Source organism: Eurypyga helias, unplaced genomic scaffold (assembly GCF_000690775.1).
Source record: "Eurypyga helias isolate BGI_N326 unplaced genomic scaffold, ASM69077v1 scaffold19089, whole genome shotgun sequence".
Lineage (NCBI taxonomy): Eukaryota > Metazoa > Chordata > Aves > Eurypygiformes > Eurypygidae > Eurypyga > Eurypyga helias.
Window position 1 is genome coordinate 12849 of NW_010271587.1, and position 23506 is coordinate 36354.

Sequence of the window (23506 nt, forward strand, 5' to 3'; positions counted from 1 at the left end):
TGACAGAAACATTTAACACTGGCTCTGCTGACTGTCTGTAGTTCAAACAGCACTCAAAAACATGACGTTCTGAGTGCTGGGAATATTTCCATGCGCTGGAGAACTCACTTCAGCACATCTGGACTACGCCTTGTATGAATATCCATCTATAGCTTCAAATAATAATTCACAGATTTAAATTAGATTAAAAAAAAAAAGCTCAATAAGCAAAGCAAAAAGAAATTTTCTCCAGTCTCTTCAAAACCCACAACTGTTCAACATATTGTATCAAAACAGTTTTGATGAGCCTCATTTTGTCCTCCTTTTGGGGTCACGTGTAGTAGTCCCCATTCAACACAGGAAGAAGGCTTAGGCTACTACTGGATTAAATCCAGGGGTCCTCACTTAGGCAAATCCCAGCTTGACTGAAGAGGAATTTCTGTATCAATGACAGCTTAGACTGAATCAGAATAATAAATGTTTCCCATACTCTCAAAGGACAGATTTACTTAGACTCCAGCCAAACTCTCTTTTTATTATTATTTTTGCTCGTTTTTAAGGACTGAGCTCCCCACAGTGGCTTTGATGAAGGCAGAAAGTAGATCTAGCACGCAGTTCCTTGGGCAGAGCTTATTTCCTGCCAGCGTCAGCACACAGTCTAGAGAGGCCAGTACCCTTCTCCACAGTGGTTTATGTTGCAACAGAGCCACATTCCTTATAAATCTAATGACTTAGCAGCATATTCAGCAAACAGTTTTCCAGAGTGAAAAAATATTCAGCACATTTTTTAAAGAATGTCCAAGATAAATCGTTGTAATAAAGTTCAGGTCTGAGAATTACTTTTTATACCTACCACACAGAAAACCGGCAAAACCAGAATCTTTTACCACACCTAAAACTATTCAATAATAACTCTGATTTACTTTTAACATACAATTTGCTATTATATCCAAACCTGGTCATTTGACATGGGATCGTAATAAACTGGAAAACTACCTTCCATGAAATCTGGCGCAGGGTTTCCACTAAAGCATTTAAGTTATGCTGTGCTTGCATTTCCCACCATCATGTATCCTTTCCCCTGAAAGCTCCTATTATTGCTGCTATTATTAATTATTATATTAATTATAAATTACTTACAATCAAAACCTAACCCACAAGCAACACTAAACTTCAGGAAATCTGTACTTGAACCTGGAGCTATTTATTTAGCTTTTTTACTTTTCTTTTAGCATTCTGGAGTGAGTCAGTCTTTTTTGTTCCCTCATATTTACACATTGAAATGATTTACAGATCCATTTAATTCTGGAATAGAACTTGGCATTATAAATTATTAAGAAAGCAACTGAAGAAAACAGCACTAGGCAAGCACCTTACCTCTTTCAAGTGAAGCTTGGCAAAGAAAAATGCACACAAATGAATGAGCTCATTCTCCACAGTTGTACTTTGCCTGCTACTTAAGTCCAGGTGAATAAATCAGCTCCCACGCGCTATCTCAAATACAGCAGAATTGCATCTTCATTATTTCACACTGTGTGCTTACTCTGGTGGACTTTGCACTGACATATTACACTATGTGGGTATGAATTATAAAGTACAAAGTTCATCCATAAGCATTAAAACAACATCATAACTAAATTAAATATCCTTGATTAATAGGGAGAAACAGTGATGGAGAACCACGAAGACGTTTTAGTTCAGAAAATTACTTATGTTACTTAATACACACAGGCAGGTGCCCAAATTTGCTATGTCATTTGCACAGGTAAATTAACTAGGTGCTATACTGCTAGTCACGTTTAAAATTGTGTAGATTTTTAATTGTGTAAATTTTTAAATATTAAGAACAAACCAACTAGAAACCTTGCTGTTACTTCATATTTTAATGTCAATAATCCAGAAGCGGTGTCTTAGAGCTACAAAAATGGAAAAAAAACCCCAAAAGCAGGACAGACTGGTCAACAGGTTTTTATTTCAGTTTATTTGGATGAACAAGAGTTAATTAACATTCATTCAGGTCAAAAGTGTAATGAATTACATGAATTAATTGTTGCTATATCTGAAAGTTGTACTTTCTATCTGCAAGGCCTTTAGATGATGTCTAATCCAGCATTTACCCTTTTCAAAATCAGCCAACACTTATTTTTATGCTCCTTGATCCAGCCTGCAACCCACTTTGACGAGATCCTCTCCCTGAAAGAAGCCACAATTAAACTTGATGGAGCATGTAAGTTCTGTGCAAGCTCTGCTTGAGGATTTGTACTATGCATAATTTCTGTTCTTCAGTAATTCATCCTCCGTGAAAGCACAAGATGTGAGGATTTGTATTTCAAGCACAATTAAACAAATACACATAGCAAATGTTTTAGGAAAGATTTGCTTGTAACATTTAAAACTCAGTGATATTTCACTTTGAAAGCACAAGCAATGCTTTATTATACATTAGGATGGCCACAGGGAGTCAGAACAGTTATCTTTTCCCTGACACTGGTCAGTATCAGAACTACAGGGAAAAGCTGAAGAATACATTCTCTCTGCTCTTAGCATTATGCAGCTCAGGGAATTTCTGATATCTGTATGTTTGACATATCCAATTACTGTTTAGTACCAAGCTTTGTAAACGTTGGCTAAGGCATGAACGTACTGTAGGGTAGCTTATGAAATAATAAAAAATACTTGGAATGGATATAGTTCTTGCTGAAGCAGTACGCTAAGAAAGGGCAGGAGAAGGCACCTTTCCAGTCTGTATTGATACACTCTCGCAAACACCATTGACTTTAGGGGTATTTATTGGTAGGTTTCATGTCACCCTTACATAAACTGGGGCACATCTTTGGTTTGTGCCTTTCATTCCTACATTTTCCATCACTGCTTATCTCCTCCCCCGTCTTTCCATTTTTCTTTACTTTCTTGCTGTTTGCTTCTCTTTGTTGATTTCCAAACATTCTTCTGAGCTGGCAGAGCAGAAGTGAAGTGGGAAGCATTTAATTAGAAGAAAGGGCAAGAGCATTCATTCACTCGTGCTCAGAAAGCATCTATTTCTGTAGATGAAAACTTTGAAAAATACAAAAATAATTACATTTCTCTCTCTCTCTCTGAATTTGATCAAGTGTTTTTGAGAATAAATTTTCAGCCCTGAAAATTATATAATGATCCTAAGGTAAGACTACTTTGCATTGGTATGGTTTGGTCATATACAGATTTTGAAATAATGCATTGCTATAATGACTTATTGTTAGCCATGTTAATTAAGATACTTAGTTTCTCAGCCCAATGACTGCATATTCCTTCTCCACGATATGCTGAAGTTTTAATTATCCCTCTGGTACTGCTCATCTTTAACTGGCAAGCATTCATTTGGGTTTTTTTCCAATGCAGCCTCTCCTATGTGGGAAGCCTCTTTACAAGTTCTCCGTATTTAAAAGCTCATGGCACACACTTGAAAAGGAAGAATTGACTGAGCTTAATCAGCTTACCTCTTCATGAAGCTCTGAAGTTAGTTGCAAAGACAACCTGGCTACTATATGGCAAATTATCATATCCTTTACTCCTTGTGTAAGGCATATGAAAAATATCCATATCTAACCCATATGATGAAGCTGTCAGTTCTAGCAAGGGCAAAGAAGTGTTAATTTAAACTCAGCAGTCTCGACAATGATGTCAGTAATTGCCAGTAAATATTATGGGAAAGGTTTTCACATGGGCTAGAAACTTGTGTACCCATGGTTTTAAAAGAAAGACCATAAAGGCTTGAGACGGGTGATTCATGGCTTTGTATTGTTGCCAGAAACATGTAAAAATGATAATTTGTGTGCAATAATTTTGTTCAGCCCAACAAGGAACTCGGGAGTCAAATTTTAATAAGGCAAAACACATAAAACATATTACAAAGGACTCCCTGAGTAACTTTCCTTAAAGAAGTTTTATGGGTGCGCAACCCAAGAGATTGCTTTGGGGAAAAACAAAAACACACACACACAAAAGGAAAAAAAACACCAGACATGCCATAGAGCTACTTCTGAAACTTTGAGTGACTTTGAATTGCTTTGCAACCTTGGCTACATGAGCTTTTCTCTCTTTTATAGGATCACTAACAAAAGAATGTGCGTAAGAGTTTTCGCTTGTTCTTGAACGTCTGAGCTGGCAATGGCACATGAAGTGTGTGTTTTGTCTGACAGCACAGAAAGCAGTTATTAACTGCTGAAACACACTGTACATAAGACTATTTTCAATACAGCTTCTAAATCTCTTTTTATACATTATTTGTGAGATGAACCATTGTTTGGGAAATGAACAGAGTTATGTATTTTTGACTGAATGTAAACCAAAACAAATCCTTCTCTCTTGGAAGCATTTGACTTCTCAAATGTTCACCAACTTTTTTTTTTTTCCAGGTTTCTTTATGACAATATTCCAAGGTCCAAAGTAAACATTATAAACATACTCTTCATGTCTTCCTGTTGAACCATAGACTAAATTCTAAAGGTGTCAAAACTTACCTGAACTGAAAAGGGTTCATTTTCAACAAAAACACTGAAGTAGGACCTAACTTGAAAAATACATCCACATCCATCATCATGGAAGACAATGGAAAATGATTGTTTGGTTAGCTGACAGATAGGACTACTGGTAATAAAAACTTGGAAGTTATTCAGGTAGCTTTGGAAAAAAGAATGATAGGACACACCTTGTAAATGACTTTTTTACTCTAAAGGTGGCAGAAATTGCCCAATACAATCACTGCAGGTGAAAACTGTTGAAGAATATTTGTGTGGAATGCAATTTAGGTGACACCTATCTTAATACAGTAAAATTTGTGATTCTGAGGAAAGGAAAAGTACATGCACCATTGTAAAGACAATAGATTAAAAAAAAAAGGGGGGGGGGGGGGGGCAGACCAAGAAACATAGGCAACCATTTTCTATCCTCTCTTACTAAGAGTTTGAGAGAGAAAGGCTCTTTGAGAGAGCTGGCAATTAATAAAAAGTACAATAATGAAGGAGAAATGACAAACTACTTCCCATGGAGAAAAACAGGAACCATACTAAGAGCTCAAAAGGTCTGGTTCAAGAGGTCTCAAAAAATTTGAAAGTCAGGATGAAGTTGTGCAAACGAGTGGAACAAAAGAACAAATTCCTATGAGTGACTTTATAGGAATAACACAACAACAGACTAGGATAAAATTAGAGGTTAAGATTAAAAGGGTTACAGTTAGCAAAGGACATAAAAACAGACAAGTATTCTGCAAATGCATTGGAAATAAAAAGAAGTAAAAATCAAAAATCCATTATTTAATGAGGGAGAAGGGCAAATGGCACAGATTTGATGCCTTTTTTTTTTCAGACTTCATAAGCGGTGATCAGTAACTTAATGAAATTAATTTTAATGAAGAAGTAGGACTGGAAGCCAGATTAGATGAAAAACAGCTCAAAGATACTGAAGACATTAGGTGGTTTCAAAGTGACAAGGACAGATCAAAAGCAGCCAACGTAGACTGGTCAAGAAAAAAATCAAACCAGGCTTGTTTCTCCCTGCTACACTGGTCTCTCCCTTTCTCAACCTTTGGTCCTTCCTCTAAACATTCCATAGAAAGTCTCACACATTCCCACAGTCCTGTTAAAAGCATCCCATAATAATCTTTGAACAATTCCAAAGCACCCTTCCCCCTGCATCCTACAGTGAATTCCCTGTAGGCAACACTTCACTCTGCAAGGAGCTTTGGGAGAGTTTCTTTGGTTTCCACAGCAGGGACCAATAGTCCAGTCATTCCCTTCCGTAGCCTTAGCAGCAGCCAAGTCTGCCTGTGCATCCTGATTTTCACTCATTTGGTTAACGAGGGTTCCTTTGACTGCTACTATCCATCTGAACCTCACCAGGCTGTTGTGTTTACCATGGTTAATCACATAGCCAAACAATAGCACGGTGCGATGACAACAGCCTGTGACTTGGGAGGTTCAAATTGGACATTTGGGAAATCTTGTTCACCAGGGGTGGTGCAGCATTGGAACATCTAGGTACCATAGAATCACAGAATGGTTTGGGTTGGAAGGGACCTTAAAGCCCATCTAGTTCCACCCCCCCTGCCATGGGCAGGGACCCCTTCCACTAGACCAGGTTGCTCAAAGCCTCATCCAGCCTGGCCTTGAACACTTCCAGGGATGGGGCATCCACAGCTTCTCTGGGCAACCTGTTCCAGTGCTTCACCACCCTCTCTGTGAAGAATTTCTTCCTGATATCTAGTCTAAACCTCCCCGCTTTCAGTTTAAACCCATTACCCCTTGTCCTGTCACTACACGCCCTTGTAAAAAGTCCCCTCCCAGCTTCCTTGTAGGCCCCTTCAGGTACTGGAAGGTGCTATAAGGTCTCCCAGGAGACCTTATCAGTCAGCTTTCAGGATGATTTCTACTACAAGAAAGATATTTAGTAAAGTCAGTGAGATAAAAGTATTTTTCATCTCAATGGACCAGTTTTACCTCAAGAATCTGATCAAAAACAAATAGCAAAAAATATTTTATAAGTTCCTGCACAAGTATTTGATTCAACAATTTCAGCTGATTATCAGCCCCAAGATTTTTAACAAGCAACATGTTGATCTTAGATTTGGCTCTGTTAGCTATGCTGTTTAGTTGAAAACGTTGCAGCCTAACGTTGTCATGTAGGAGTCTAAAAATGATTTTCTCATCTGGGACAAGAAGCAGCTGGGAGCATTGTCATGGCAACCATCTCATCTCCAAAGACAGATTCCGTGACTTCGGTTGCTCTCTAGCAACCTCTCAGCTGAAGTAGCATTGCTAAGAAAACAAAGAAAAAAGAGGGGTCTTTTATATAGAGCAATATACCATCACAAGAAATGCTTGAAGGATCATAAAAAGAATGTTTTAGAACATAAGGCAGGCTTTAAATAAACAAAATTAAATTCTCAGTTTGATGATGAGCCCAAGGAAAAAAAAAAAACAAATCCAAATCTGAAACACACCAACAAAACCCACAAAGCCAAAAAACCAAACCCAAACCTCATATATATCCTGCCACACTAACATGTGTCTGTGCAGCTGGCTGTGGAATCAGTCTCTCCTGGAAATGATGGTTGTCACAGCTCTCACTGTCTCACACTAACTACATGACTTAGTTTCTTGATCCTGCTGTTGTTCAAGGAAAACAGATAGAACGTGAACAATACCCAGGGGTGGATAGGGTGGGAGCAGAAAAATTTCTACCAAAACAAGACATTTCACTGCCCACAGTTCTGAGCAGGAGAGAGGTTGAGATCACATCATAAGAATTAGTCAGATTGCTGAAATCTGAAAACTGAAAGGCTTTAAGGAACTGAGGTGTTAAGAACATACAGCCTAAGAACCTATACAGACTAGAAAACCTGTAATGCCCCTTTAACACACTGATTCTGAAATTTCATCTGTGGAATTTATAAATAAAGGGAAGTTCATGCACACATCTCAGGGTTATGGTTCAAACTCCTGTTGATTTAATCTTGCTTCAGTCTGGTTAGCTTAATGACCTTTCCCGACTACTGCATTTTAAGCATTCCTGATTATGGCATACTTGGGCCACAGATGGTGGTCACTCAGAAGAGATTCTCTGGAAGTGCTACAGCAGTACAAGGCCATACATATGCGTAAAGTACATTCCTACAGTGTAGACTAGGAGCTTTTCACCATCTTCCATCTGCAGCCACCATGCACAATAGCCATAATCCTGTGTTCGGCAGCTGAGACCAATACCCCTTGGACTGGCTGGAGAAAGAATACTAAACTTCCCTTCCAAAGTGACATTCTGTAGCAGAGCAAGACCTTCAGGTGGGTTTACATATTTGTCCACAGGTATTTATACAACCTGGTTGCACTGGTAATTTTGGAACGTATTTTGTTCATAAAGGCGCTAACTGAAGCAAGTAAGCGCTGCTAAAAATAGCAAATACAGCAGAGCCCATTTCATGGGTTTGGTGTTGGTTGATAAACTGTACTAATATTCTCAGTAGTGCATGTTATTATTGCAGAAATACCTGCTTATTCAAATTCCTGAATTGAAACACAGAATTATTAGGCAGTAAAAGTATGTGAACACAAACTCTATTAAAGCTTTCAAAATAAATGAAGAGTAGGCAATGTGAGCACTGTTTCAAGAAAACAAGCAAACAGTGCTTAAATCAAGTTAGGAAATGTAAGTCTTTATAGCAATAATCACTTCTTACAAGAAGGAAGATTTGAGAGGAAATCTATCTGGTTAAAAAAAGCTATCAAATTTGACCAATGTACAGAAGCATAACAGCTAACAAGCTGCTGCAAAGCCATAAAGGCACCTCACGATTGTACAAGGGCAAGTCTAGTCCATTACACACAAAAGGTGCATGAACAGCTACAACGCATGAAGGACAGCACGCAGTTTTTTTGCAATACAGATTTAAGATTCAAAGAGGCAGAATTCTTCAAGTGTGTTTCTTTCCTATGTGATACTAATGAAGTGGGCTCAAAGCAGCAGGTGACTTCCAGTGTCAAGTACTGGGGTTTAAGTTGACATTTCTCATGAGGAGCTACCCAGGCCCTCTGGATATTTTGTTCGTTCCCCCGCCCCCAAAAGGAAAAACTGTAAACAATGTATTTTGTTAAACTCTCATAATTTCAGTGAATGGTGGGTGACCGTACAATCTTTCTGCTACTCTCCTCAGGGTACACTTATTAAAGGGTTTGAAAAAAATTCTACAATAAAATAAAACCTCAAATATATTACAAAGAAAGCACAGCAATTTGATCAGATCTCTCCAGGACGAATGACCTCTCCACCATTAGCTAGCTACCTGGTGATAGAAATAATTGGTTGCTACCACTGAAACATTTGAAAGCACAAGTGAGGTGTACGATTATTTCTGCCAGCACCAGCTGAATAGACTTTGCTACAGCAATTTCAACAATACCCTTGCAGTGTTCATAAAAACGAAGGGCAAATTGAAGGTAAAAAACCCCTGTGTAAATACCACGTGAACAGAATCAGCAGGAAAACAAACCACAACAAAAGAGGGAATGTCAACACTAAATTCAAATCCAAAAAATGAGAGGACTGCAAGATAAGGGCACTCTCTCAAGGAATTTCTACCCACTGTCTATAGGTTCATGTCCCTAACGTGGGGAACCCTTACAAAGCCACAGGTAGAAATATTTTCATAAAAGGACCATCCATCTAGATCCTTTAATCACACACCCAGTAACAACACCATGGTTCAATTCTCACAACTGTTGGTAAATACAATGATGGATGCTGCACTTATTCCACTTTAAGCCTGTCTTTTACAACTGCTCCACCCCCCATCTGAGCTCCTTCTCTTTTTTAAGAGATAATGTTTAGGTCTGCAAAAATACAACCTCACTAGGAAGCTTAATGTTCATCTCCAATTTCTTTAGATACTCTTTCAAAAATTACCACAGTCATGAAATTAAATCTTTTTTAATACAGGTCACACACTTCCTACCTGCCAAGCTGAAGCAATCTGAACCACATTTGTGGATGGCTGAGAGAATGAACTGGTAGGAAAAGAAACACACCTCGCCATCCCCAAAAATTAGCTCAAAGTCTTATTCTGTTCTGACCCCAGGAATGGAAAGTATTATTCTGAGTGTTTAACAGGATTCTCTTTGCATCTGCATGGTAAACAGCAGACCTATGCTCTGCAAAACAGACTGCGAGCCTGGGTGTCCTGTCCTCCATTCTGAAACACAAAGGGAAATGGTACCAGAGAGCAAGATCCTTAAAGAGACCAGAGAGCCTCTGAGAAGGACATTCTAATATTCCAAAATGAAAATATTCCTTTAAAACTCTTTTTAATTGCTCTGTTTTCAAATGAGTTTCATCACCTTTTATATTATTTTTTTGATGTTTGCATTCAGCCTTAAAGAATTAGTTCAAAACACAGTTTTGGTTGAAAAATGCCATGAAAGCTTTTCTGTTGTATATTCACTACCATTTGTCCTTGACTGAATGACAACCTTTAATTAATTTTTATTCCTATCAGCCATGCAGAACCAAATACATAATAAATATGAGCTCAGCTGTAATCTGGTTTTGTGCATCATCAATAAAAGAGCTAACTAGCTAAGTTCCACTTGCACAGAAAATTACGCTGTCATTAGATCTTCATAACCTTATTGGAAACAAAGTATTACACAGGGGTAGCTGCCAGCATAATGCGAAGGAAAAACCTCGTAATTTCAAAAGTAGACAGGTTTTTCTGAAGAATCAATATTTATTGTGACAGCAGATTTGTAATCCTTTATGGAATTTGAAACAACTGAAATAATAAAAAAAAGAACAAACACAATCTATTTGTGACCTCAAGAAGCTTTCACCAGCTTAACCTGAAAACAGACGAAAGCTCAATACTATTCCTACAGACATCTTTGTCACTAAAAGGCTCCTGAATGTTGTATTGTTTTGTGGCCTGAATCACCAGATTTTACACACAGTATCAAAGTTCAAAACAGTCATTATGATCTAAGGTTGTGCCTTTACAGACCCTGAAATGATGAAAGCCGTTAAGAGTTTCTTAAATTGTATTTTTTTCACAGTTGCTACTTCTTGTCTTTTAGCCCTCAAAAGTGTAATGATGTCTTTTGTACTTAGTCCACTGGCAGACTATCACACAGAACCGAGCCTTACAATGAGAGCGGGCAAAGGTGGATTGCTTGGTTAGACTATGTGAGGAGACTTAGAGCCGCCCGTTTTCTATGCAGTGACTGAAGAAAAGACTGATGGACTCCACCTTTTGAATGGTGTCTCAATCTTCCCTAGCTGGGAAGAAACACGGGGTCGCTACTTTTCCTTGACTCACACAGACAGCTGGCAAATTCAGAGGTCTGTGCTCTCCTAAAACCAGTTACGACGTGCAGCCATTTGTCGGCCATGAGGTGGGCAGACATCCTTCTTTGCTCTCAGAACCATTTGCCCACACATGCCAGCACCACTGCCAACGTTGCAATCACCTAGAAGAGAATGTCTGTAGAACATCACAAAACCATTTTTTCATCTACAGATTTTTGTTATCTTAATATTTAAAATCTTAATATTTGTGGCAAATCTTAATATTTGTGGCAAATCTGCCGTAACAGCAATCCTTAACATTTCTTCAGTCTTTTTTATGTCCTTACATTACCCTGAGGGTCTTTCTCCAATTCTTGTCCTTTCAATCATCTATAGCTTCAATTATCTTTCTCAGTTAAATGCTGGCAGAGAACTTCTCTTGACATGGGAATCTGTTGATTCATAGTAATAAGTTTGTGCAACAGTTGTCAGTATACTTCTGGATATACCAAATAACAACACTCTCCCTCCACCCCAAATAATTCCTGGATATGGTGAGGATGTTAGCATGGCTAAGAAACAACTCCTGTGATGCGCTCTGTTTTGGAGAGTACAGCATGCACAGAAGTTGTGTCAGGCACGGTGGCCTCAGCGCCAGTTACCTGTTCAGGAACTAGCCTTTGGAGATACAGACCACAATTAAGTCTATTAAACAGGATCTGCCCAATGCCCGGTGCACCACAGGGGCATCCTGTGATTTTCCTGCACAAGAATGTGCAAAATGTCACCAGTGCTGTTCCCCAGGGCTCAGTACTGAGGCCAGTTCTCCTTAATATCTTCATCAACGATCTGGACGAGGGGATCCAGTGCACCCTCAGTAAGTTTGCAGCTGACACCAAGCTGGGTGGGAGTGCTGATCTGCCTGAGAGTAGGAAGGCTCTACAGAGGCATCTGGACAGGCTGGATTGATGGGCTGAGGCCAATTGCATGGGGTTCAACAAGGCCAAGTGCCAGGTACAGCACTTGGGCCACAACCCCCTGCAGCACTACAGGCTTGGGGACAAGTGGCTGGAAAGCTGCCAGGTGGAAAAGGACCTGGGGGTGGTTGTCGACAGCTGGATGAATATGAGCCAGCAGTGTGCCCAGGTGGCCAAGAAGGCCAGTGGCATCCTGGCCTCCATCAGGAACACTGTGGCCAGCAGGACCAGGGAAGCGATTGTTCCCCTGCACCGGGCACTGGTGAGGCCACACCTCAAATCCTGTGTTCAGCTTTGGGCCCCTCGCTGCAAGACAGACATTGAGGTGCTGGAGTGTGTCCAGAGAAGGGCAACGGAGCTGGGGAAGGGTCTGGAGCACAAGTCCTGTGAGGAGCGGCTGAGGGAGCTGGGGCTGTTCAGCCTGGAGGAGGATCAGGGGAGACCATATGGCTCTCTACAGCGACCTGAGAGTGCAGAGAGGTAGGTGTTGGTCCCCTTCTCCCCGGTGACAAGTGACAGGATGAGAAACAGCCTCAAGTTGGACCACGGGAGGTTTGGAATCGGTATCAGGAAATCACTGTTATTTCTTCACACTTATTTCTTCACTGAAAGGGCTGTCAAGCATTGGAATGGGCTGCCCAGGGAGGTGGATGAGTCACTGTCCCTGGAGAGACTATGGATTTGAAGAGACGTGTGGATGAGGTGCTCAGGGACATGGTTTGGTGTTGGGACTTGACGATCTTAAAGGTCTTTTCCAGCCTAAAGATCCTATGATTCTGTGTATTCTACGTGCATATGTATTTTTTTAACCTTTAAACTTACAACTTTTCATATTCTTCAGCAAATCTGCATTTCCACAGACTTGAAGTTAAAAATTTCAAGTTCTTTTTGTATTCCTTAGCCCATCAACAGTAGATGGCAACACTTCTCCTCAGTTCACTAAATAAGCACCACATATGGCCGTATACATCTGTATTTCATCCCCACACATCAGAATGAAAAACATGTGTTGCCACTAAGGATTTACTATTATTTACGTTTCATATTGGTTATTTTCCTAAAAGAACTACATTTCAATTGAAACAATCACAGCAATACAAGTTCACTATCTACAAACTCTCAATAGCAGAAGGCTCAGGGCTAGACCCGATTCGTAAAAATGAAAGTGAAATCCTTTTCAGCACCTTAAGGTACTGCGCTCACTGTTGGCCTGTAAAATAGGGTCCTTTTATCAAACTGTAAAACAAACTTTGCCCTCTGAGCTACTGATCACATGCAATCTTTATGTGATAAAAGGCCCATCAACAGCCAAGTGGAAATGTTTAAATGGATCTTGGTGTTTTCATACACTTTTCACTAAACTGGAAAAGAGTTATGTAGTTAAACTGCCTAGATGGCTTTGGAAATCTTAACATGTGGTCACTTAAAAGGGTTGCTTTAACAAATATGTATGAAGAACTACATATAAATCTTTCATAAAGGTGTTCTTTAGGATTACTTACTGGATTTTCTTCAGTAAGTTCACAGCCATGCTATCTGAGTACCCAATATTCCTTACTAAATTTATCCATACAATTATTTTTGTGAGACAAGCTTCATACGCAAGAAATTGAAACAGAAATCGTGATTTGCACAAAGCCTGACAATTGCATCAGAACCCAAGGCATTTGACTCTGGAGTTTCAAGTCCTCTACACAAGTACAAACCTTACCCACAAGCCAGCCTTTTTTCTGAAGCAAAACAGACCCGCAAGAAATAGAAACAGAAATCGTAAGTGATTTGCACAAAGCCTGACAATTGCATCAGAACCCAAGGCATTTGACTCTGGAGTTTCAAGTCCTCTACACAAGTACAAACCTTACCCACAAGCCAGCCTTTTTTCTGAAGCAAAACAGACCCCATTTACAGAGCCATTACCATCCTCGCTCCATCAAAAAGAGCACCAGCAACTGTTTTCTTGGTTTAAAACAGCGAGGTGAGATACCTACCTGTTACATTTCTTCCTTACATGTGAAGGACGGAGGCATCTTTGATGAAGTAGTTCAGAAAATTATTTCAAACACCTTCCAGGCCATCTTAAATGACTGATCGTTGAAACAGACTTCAGCAAAATGTCTCTTCTCCTTTCTGCACAGCCTGTCACAAACTCGGAGTTGCCCACTCACTGAGAACATGGCTACACCACCTCTCAGGCTACAAACCCTTAAGATGCAGCGAGCCGATTGTGTTACTCACACTCACTGCCAGCAACAGAGAAGAGTTCCTGCTTCTGGCTGCATGCCTCTGGTGCTTATTTTCTGCTGGCTCTGGTATTTCTTTGGTCCTTCTGTGATCTGACTTAACTCTCCGTAACGGAAATCCAGCAGAAAGACGGACAAACTTCTCTTGTTCAGGCAACAAACGGCAAAGTACCAGAACTTGTAGGTGGGATTACCCAGTCCAAGCTGAAAGAGCAAGTCTTCCTCCTTTTGCCAGTGAGGAAATCAGCTTGTCTGTAGTCCAAGAAGATCCTGCACCTCTTTAATTTCTGTTCTGAGGTTACCAGCTGCTTCAACTTACCATCCACCTTATGTTATTCCAAGTAGCCTTACTAACAGGCATCTACAGCTTTTTGGGAAAAGAGAGATGTCAGACCTAACACAGGGGAACGACTACCAAAAATCTATAAATAAGGACAAGGAAATAAAACTGAACCATAGCAAACATTTACTTTCTGCAGAAAGACAACCCTGCATTATACTAGTAACTGCGACTGGAAAGCTATCAAATAAGCTTTGGATAGCCCAAGACCACTTCGCAACTTGAAGTGACCAAGGGACTCAGGTTGGAACCTCTTTTCACGCTTGACACAAAGATTCCACCTCTAAATTACAAAATAAAAAATGTTGGTACCACTGTAACCAGCATTAGTTCAGCAGCAGACCATTACACTTCTACACACCCCTTCTTCACAAAGGTCTCTGTGAAGGAGAGGAATAACGTAGACGGTGACTGAGGGAGTAACACTAGGTAACGACTGTTGAGCTTGGTTTGCTCAGGTAACAGGTTTCTGGGGGTGAGGCAGAGTTCTCTCTTGAGGAAGGCAGGGGAGCGGTACAGTGCATCTGGTCCTGATGCACAAAGAAACTGCCCGGACCTTGATACATCAGTTCCAGGAAAAAGAGTAGTGTTGAATATTCCATATGCTCCTTTCAAAGTTTTATTAGGGTCCTTACAATTCCTGCCCTTCTTTTTTTTAAAAAAGTCATCTTTTCATCAGCTGAATTTTCCATTCTCCCTTAAAGATGGATCAAGATAGTGAAAAGGCACAATTCAAGGCAGCAGAAATACTGCTGTTCTTACCTTTGTAACAAGGAAAAATGCATCACTATGATTAATTACTAAGCAAAGTGTGATTAGAACGAGCTAATGCAATTTAATTGTCATTCCAACTGCTGTTAAACAAAAGTAACTCATGGCTTGTACTTTCCAGGACAGCACATTAACAAAGCTAATCGCTCTATCTTCAAAGAACTGCTCCCTGGTTTTCCTAGAAATTTTTCAGTAAGATGCCACTGAAAAGATTCTTTTTTTTCTAACAAAGGCAACATGACACTCATTTCAGTAAATCCTTCCAGCAAGAATATCCAAACATCCTCTTGTCTCTATTGCATATATTTTACTTACTATACAAGACCATTCAAGCAAAACAAAAACAAGACCAAAAATGTGCAGCTTACTTTGCAAAGACTGAAATCTTCCATTGTCCAAAAAAACATTGGTTTATTTCTTCTCCAACATCTTAAAAGTTGACTTAATCCCATGAACAAGCACTTACTCTTTTGCAGCTTTTATGTTTCACCGCATACTTTTAAGTATGTATTCCAACATAATTTATACTCTCCTAAACGTTTGGCAGAACAAATAAACGCGTTAGAGCTGATTTTGCTTCAGCTGTATTTTAGTGAATGCTAAATACCATTTTTGGAATCAGCTATACATTACTATACTGCACCAATCCTGTTACTTAAGAATTCAGCAATTGTAAAAATGGAAAAAGAACAGCATTTATGCTAATTAAAAAAAAAACCCACACCAACCAGATTTACGGACAGTTGCTAGTGGGGTTTGGCAGGTACTGCTGTCATTTTAGTTTGCAAATGTTAATCTAGTGCAAAACAATCCATTTTTTTGACTTTGCTCTGAAGTTACAGGGTAGCTTGAAAACCTACTGCAGTACAGACACGTAGGCATGCTCAAAGAACAAGGCTTTGCCAGTGACAGCATACCTACAGACAGCCATAGAGCTTGAAACGTAATTTAAAAGATGAGTGGAATCTACCTTCCTACTATACCTTTTAGGTTTTTTCTTTCTTTTTAAACATGTTGTTCTCTGTTTGGCCTCAAATCCTACCAGTGGCAAGATGAATGCACAGCACACAGAAAACAGTAAGAACCAAAAGTGTTGCAGAAGTGATACATGTGATCTAGAAAGACTCAAGATAAACGTTCATGTTACATAGATACCTTGGACTCATCATTAACTTCACAGAGCTTAGAAGTCTTTCTGATGCAGGATGCTTTGTTTTTTCCCCTCCAAGGAGTTTTTAGCAGAAAGTAGACCAGAACAAAACTGGGCAATAAAAAAGTTCTTCAACTAAAGTGTACAGGCAGCAAACAATGTAAAATTAAATGATTTTATATATAACACATATGACAAGCTGATACAGCAAATTACTTGCTCAGGACTCAGTTCTGAAAGAAGGATTTATTCATCTGAGAACTCAACAGCAAGTATAAAACATTAAAGCCTCGTCAAGACTGAACTCCACTCATATTATCTGTAACAAACAGTTGTGCAAACTCAGGCTTAGGAGGAAGACTTAACTACTTCCTTTTCCCAGAACTACTTTTCCCTGTTTTACTGCTGCTACTACCAGACTTGCTGGAAGGTTTTGAAGAGAAAAGTCTTGTCATGAATTCAGAGACATCTGGCAGCTCATGGTTGGAATTCAGCATGTTCATTGACTGCTCCATTTCCTGCATGTAAAGATTAGATAACCTTAAGAGCTTGTAACAATTCTGGCTGTTTCTAAGGCATCAGTTGAAAGATCACATCAAAAAGATGTCAGATTTTCCCAAATGCTCTTTGACTATTTATAGTCCTCCAGGGTACATACAGCTACATATTTTTATGCAACCACAGCCAAATGCCCAGCTACACACAGAAACATAAAACCCCAAAACTAAAAGCACTGGTGTATGGAAAAAGGTAACCATGTCTTAAGCAGTCTTACAGGGCAACCACCTGATTTAAAAAATAATAATCTAAAAGAAAAAAATGGCCTTACTTATTTTGAGCATTTCTTTTCTCCATTTTAAAATTCAAGCTTTTGTTTAGTTTTTCAGATCTGTGCTCTCCCAGATTTCACATGCTTTTGCATCTTCAAATTTGTATTATTTATGCTAAATCTAACAGATTTGTGAAGGTTTTTGAAGGGATTAGGTATTTTTATTGCCCTATTTTGTAACATCAAGCTATCAGTGTACAGCAGCTAAGTTTTGTTTCATGAAAGGAAGGATTTTAATAGGCCGTGTACCAAGCTAAGCTTCACGTAACTTCAGAGTATAGCTTAGTGGCTCTACGAAATCAATGAATATGATTTAAAACAAACCAACCCTGAAGTACTTTTGCTGCATACAACAGCTGAACTGAACATCCACAGTGTGATAATGCTTACACTAACTGCCAATTCATTGTGGGATTGTCACCTTACTCTTCTAGTTACCATTCAGAATGATGAGAGCTTTAACTGTTTTCAATGAACAAAGGAAACAAAAGCTGTTACGGTAGCCTTTGTTACTATTACATCTATACTACATCTATACTTAATGCCTCTACAACAAGTAGCACAGTTACAAAAACATTAACTTTCTATATAAAATAGTACTGTGCCGATTCCACAAAGCAAAAACAAGCTAGCTTGAATAATGTAACACAAGCTACACACTATCCACAAGCGAACTTAGGTTGGATATACACTGAAGAATTTAACATGTGGCCATCTAGAGAATGCCATTACAACTGAGCTCTCAAAAACTACCTCCTCCTATTTTTTCAGGATAATTTAAATTACAAGCAAGGATCCTTCAACTTAAAACTTCTCCTTAACAAGTGGTATCAGTCGTCTAAATCACCATCAGAAGTTCTGATGGCTTACCATCAGAACCACCTGGCTGTAAGCAATGTCAGATCAGTGAAAAAAAGAGTAAGTGATTTTTTAAAAATGCAACCTTCAAAGTTCAGCTTAGTTTGAAGAACATGCCATGGATATCTAGCATATTTTCATATCCTGTTTTTAATCAAAATTAAAGCCAAAAGAGCATTACATAGCTCTGATATGCTTTTGATAAGTATTATTTAAAAGAAAAAACAAACCAAACCAAAACCCCCACAAACCCAAAACTCAGACACCTATAAAGTACTACTGAAGACAGTGGTCATTTAAAGGAAAAGGAGTTTAAATTAACCAAAGCCTCAAAAAGCAGCCACCCAAGACAGACAAGGAACACTTCTAAAAGTAAGAAAAGATTTAGCAAACACCTTGAATCTCCATTTTGTCTTAGCCTTCTGCTATTCGGCATTTTGCATGATGAAAGGACAATAAATCAGATAATTTAATGACTACATTAAGACTCCATAGCATACACACTATTCTGACATCTGGATTTAACAGCCTTGTAAACGATGTGATTTACAGTGATGGGCAAGAAAACCCCACATCGTACTCTTTTCAACACACTTAACACTTACTAAATGATGTCTAGAAGTGATGTGCTAATATAAACACAGCAGAGAAATACATTTGAAATTTATAGAAAAAATAGCCTTTGCTAAATTGTATCTATCACTCTAAAGAAACTCCGGAAAATGCCATTCATACTGTAATACTTTCAAAGCTGTGACAAGCTTAATTCTGTGTTGTGCTGTTTAACAGCAAATTCATGGGTCAGCAAGGTTAGAGTTCATTGTTAGAACAGCAACACTTTATTAATTGAGTAAATGATGCCCATTAAGACTTCTTTAGAACACCAGTTTTGTTTTTATTATTTTCCTGTACCTTAAAATCTCATTATCTTTGTTCTCTATGTTTGCCCTAACTGAACGTACTTACCCGTCTCATATCAGGATCACTAGTGTTGACAACTTTAGGCAAAAGCACAAATATCAGTAACGGAAGAACCATCATCATCACCTACACAGGAAAGAGCAGATATTTCTTCAGCTTACTTGTTGCTCCAGACATTTTTAGACACAGTGACATAAAGCTTTTAGCTAAACAGCCAAATCCTAGAACTACTGCATTCTGAGTCAGTAACCCAGTATTATAAGTAACAGATTTCAAAGTTGGACCATTAAAGTAAATGCTTGTTATCTCTTTCAACTGTTATAATTACAATCTTGCAACACGTTGATCTCCCACTACTCGAACATCGTGTTCTCAAAGTAACCAGACTACGAGCTATTTTCAGAGGACATACATTAACAGAGTGGCTACACAGGGGAGGAGAGGAGACAGAAAAAAATTCTATTTGTAAACAAGTAAAAACAAAAGAAATAAAACAATCCTCTCAGCAAAGTGTGCACATCTTTTCTCAATTATATTATACTCAGTATTCCAAAGAATAGCTATATTTGGATCCTTAGCATATTTTTAACTTATGTGCGTTGCCTGCACGTACCATAGGGTTCATGAGGAAGTCCGTCCATCCCCAAGATTCTCTTTTTATAAAGTATGAAGGAGGTCCAGAAGATTTCATCTGGAGTGGGTATGGCAGCCTGACAACTTCAGAGGTTTTGATGTAATTCACATATCTTGCTCTAATGAGCAAAATGTAAATAATTAAAAACATAAATACAATCTTTAACAAAAAAATGAAGATTATTTAATAATATTCCAAACACAGTTTTGACCACAACGAAGTTTTAACTACAAACAAAACTATATGCTAAGCAGTGTCAGCTAGGCTTCATTTCTCAGAAGTTAATTTTTCCCAGCAGCATACTTTACCGGATCACATGATACTCACTTTACCTTTTTTCCAGGCTAGCTATTAAGTAGGCTGAAAAACTTGACATGGAAAAAAAACCCGCAGAGCAGGAACATCAAAACTGTTTGTTTAAATGTGACTCCTGCAAAAAATTCTTTTCACCAGGGTAATGAGCAAGAAAAGCTGCAATGTTTAAAGAGATGGTACAGCTTTCTACAGTGCAGTGTAGCTTAAACAGAGTTCAGGGCAGCAATTACTTATGTATGAAGCTAATACTGCCTTTCCCCTAAGTGCGATAATTTGCATGTATCAATACTGAATCTCATTCTTTATTACTCTGTAAGGTCTTTCCACAGCTCTTCACTAATATTCTTCACTTGGGCCTAGTATTTAGATAGTTAGTACGTACTATCATTTAATTTCGTCACTCTTCACCCATTTGTTAATGATATATGAATATTTACCTGCCTTGTGCAACTCTGGAGATTACTTCTGCCCAGTGCAAGAGAAACCATTTATTCCTTCTGAATTATTCGCCAAGTATTCATCCAAAGAATGTCTTTACCTCCTACCTTATGACTACCTATTTTCTTCAAAAGCTTTTGAGATTTAAGTAGGTCTTATCAAACATATCCACTATCCACATGCTGCTTCCTCTTTCTAAGAATTTCAGGGTTTATTTTAAGGCAGAACTTCCCTTAGACAAACCCAGCTGACATCTTCCCAGTGTATCACATTTTTTCATGCGTCTCCCAACGGTATTCCTCACTACAGTTTCTACCTATTTGACTGGTAGATGTCAAACCTACTACTACTTCGCTCTTCAGGGTTATCCTAGCAACTTGCTTAATGTCAGATTTGTTACCTCCAGTCCTCAGATTCCCAAACAGTGCTAAGTGAGAGGTAATAGACATTACTAAGTCTGTTTCACCGAGTTCCTTCCGTATTTATTATATATTAATTGTTGCCAATGAGATACTGCCTAACAAAGTATAATAATAAAAATTTCATCAGGACTGGAACTAAGTGTGCTATTATTACCATAAACAGGCTGTCTGTGTTGTTTTCAGTTTGAGATTTCAATTTTTAAGCTCCCCTAAAAATACTGCTGCAGTGTCTATATTGATGTTTGTACTCCTAAAATGTAGTGGCATCTTTTACAAGATGCAGTAAAAGGTAAACTTGAAGTTGAGATACTTGAAGTTGAGATATGCCTTTACAAAGAAAAATAAACAGCAAACATGTTCATTTAAATGGAAATCACCATATTAGATCGGATAGCCATTTTTCTGTATTATCTACTGATTAGTGAGCGGTTATAGAGGCACCGTTATAGTTGTTAGGGATAACTTCATTGTGCCAAGTCTTGACAGAACATTTACCAAAAAAAGGGAAGAAGGAAAAAAAGAATGGTATTGGCAAAAGATAAAGCAGTTAACTGAATTATGTCTAGATTTCATTTCAGGATAGCTGCATAAGAAAAGAGCAAAAGTGAACAAAGAATAGGCCATAAATAGGAAAGGAAGAAAGACAGATTTTGGATTTTAAGAAATGCATTCCTAATGTTAGAAGCTGAAACACAGGGTCTGAAATGGAACATCAGACCTACAGCACTGTTTACGTTACTTCTTATACTGTGCTGTCAGGCATGCTTAATAAACCAATACGGATGTAAATCAGGAAATGCTCACCTAATCTTGCCTTTTGAAGTTATGTCAACTCGAACGGGCTCAAATTTATGAGCAGGGGATGTAACTTCCACTACGTAAGATCCTGAAGGTACGTCATGAACCACAAAACTTCCATCCATCCTGAAAAAACAGTAAGTTCCACTACATTTCAGTACACTCCAGCACACAAGAGAGGGTGCTTTATTTTTTTTTTTTAAAGAAGAAACTGTAATAGTATCATTTTATAACAGTGACCAAAACAAAAATTTAAATTGGTCAGCACGTCCCTTAAGGTCATCAATGTGTGTCACAACAGCAGCAGAAATTACCAGTTACACTAAAGATTTTCTCATGGCCTCAAGCTATTGTCTCGCTGGAGGAATAATTGAACAGGCTAAGTAAGATTTGACCTGGTTAGATTTCATATATTCAAATGCTCGCAGAACTGACTTACACCTTCCTCCTTCTGAAACGTATACAGTGAAGTTTACTCTGCTTCACTACTTCTGCTGGAAGCAAAGGAAAACCCAAAAATTGACATCCCATAGTGTGTGGGAGATTATTTGCAATGCACAAAAACTGCAGTTTGTGCTTTTATTGCAAAATATAGGTTTTTACTTTTAACTGCTCCTCCTAGGACTAGCCTATGCTGTAAAGTTTGATCACAAAGATAAGGAAACAAAGAACTCTGAAGAAATATGCAGAAGGGATTTTTAGACAGACTGCTTTTATTTTAAAATATGAACCTTCTGTATTTGGTGAAAATATTGGTAAAAGGATACTTGAAAGCTTCAGCACCAGTTGCCACTGAAGTACAGAAGCTTGTCGTTTTCCTCCTACATGCTTCCAAAGTTTCCGGGGCGAGGGAGGGGGAGCGTTCTCTAACCTTTTAAAATTATTGTAAAAAGGTATCTCTCCTAAAACTAAGTCTCAAAGTTAAGACCAAAAAAGTTGTTCAAAGGAGGGGTGGGGAAGTAATTAAACCTGATACATTAGAAACTTGCATTAGGAAAACAAATAAATGAAACCTCTTGAAAAACAGTATTTTTAAGGGTTCACTATGCCCTTCACACAAGTTCTCCGCCTCACAGATGGGTGTCATTTAAGGACCTTCCCACCTCAAAGACAGAAGCCTATAAACAGTATTGTGTAGGTGGGTTTCAGTAATACTTTGTGATGATTCGAACCCCTAAGAATGCTTACATTATCCTACACTACAACTGCCATAAGCATGTTTCCCTAGGAATTGTCTTTTAATTTTGCATCTTCTTCACAGTATTATTTTTATAAAATTCAGTTATCATTTCTTCCCCTAAAGATTTATTTATATGACAAGGCAAATTCTCACTTCATGTATTGCTTTATTAGAAGGAAAAAAAAATCATTTTTATTACAGTGGGCAAATTAATAAGATTTATAAAAACACTTGTGCTAGAGAATAACTCTTGAAACACTCAAAAAGGAATTTTGCTATGTCAAATAATTATTTTCCTCTTTTTGATACCTGGAACGAAATCCACGTAATACATAATAAAATCTGCCTGAGAAATGGTGAAAAAAGTTAGTGCCAATAGTATCTTCTGATATACCAAACAAATCTGTCACTTAAAGTCAAGTATCTTTCTACTGAGCCTGAAATATCGCTGTTGTTTAAGAAAACTGTTCTTTCTTCTAACATATTTCTTACTAAAAGTATACTTCCATCCCATTGTGTACTCATTACAAGTGACAAAAAAAGAAAAATCCCAACTAACATTAAAGCATTTTTGAAGAAACGTCCATGCTTACGGTAGCGCAACACCTACAAATATGTTTGTCAAACTAAGTAACTTATATAATATTAATTGCTTGGCTTTAAGTTATATCAATATAATTTCATACATCCATAAATAGATATGAAATTAATGTAATCACTAGAGTTTAATATCTAGGTTACACTGTCATAACTTACGCCCTTAGCTTAAGACTATTTCCTCATACCACAGACAACTCGATTTCCAAGCAAGCGTTTGGAAACTTACCAAATATTAAATCAGCCCCTAA

General features: G+C 38.3%; 2 protein-coding genes across 2 annotated transcripts in view; both read right to left on the reverse strand.

Annotated features, from left to right (window-relative positions):
* The window catches only part of LOC104515042 (fibrinogen-like protein A), a 15110-nt gene extending 5569 nt beyond the window's left edge, over positions 1 to 9541 (reverse strand). The window contains exons 1-4 of the mRNA XM_010158874.1: positions 9534 to 9541; positions 4915 to 4948; positions 2421 to 2495; positions 109 to 146 (exon numbers count right to left, since the gene is read on the reverse strand). Coding sequence (XP_010157176.1) covers positions 109 to 146; positions 2421 to 2495; positions 4915 to 4948; positions 9534 to 9541 — 155 coding nt within the window. The remainder of the gene's footprint in view (positions 1 to 108; positions 147 to 2420; positions 2496 to 4914; positions 4949 to 9533) is intronic.
* Positions 9542 to 16585: 7044 nt separating this feature from the next.
* EMC7 (ER membrane protein complex subunit 7) lies at positions 16586 to 21608 on the reverse strand. The gene is made up of 4 exons (XM_010158873.1): positions 21485 to 21608; positions 19485 to 19623; positions 18917 to 18997; positions 16586 to 16781 (listed from the first exon to the last, which is right to left on the reverse strand). The coding sequence occupies exons 1-4, from the start codon at positions 21601 to 21603 to the stop codon at positions 16629 to 16631; spliced, it is 492 nt and encodes a 163-aa protein (XP_010157175.1). The 5' UTR covers positions 21604 to 21608; the 3' UTR covers positions 16586 to 16628.
* Between the last annotated feature and the right edge of the window lie 1898 nt (positions 21609 to 23506).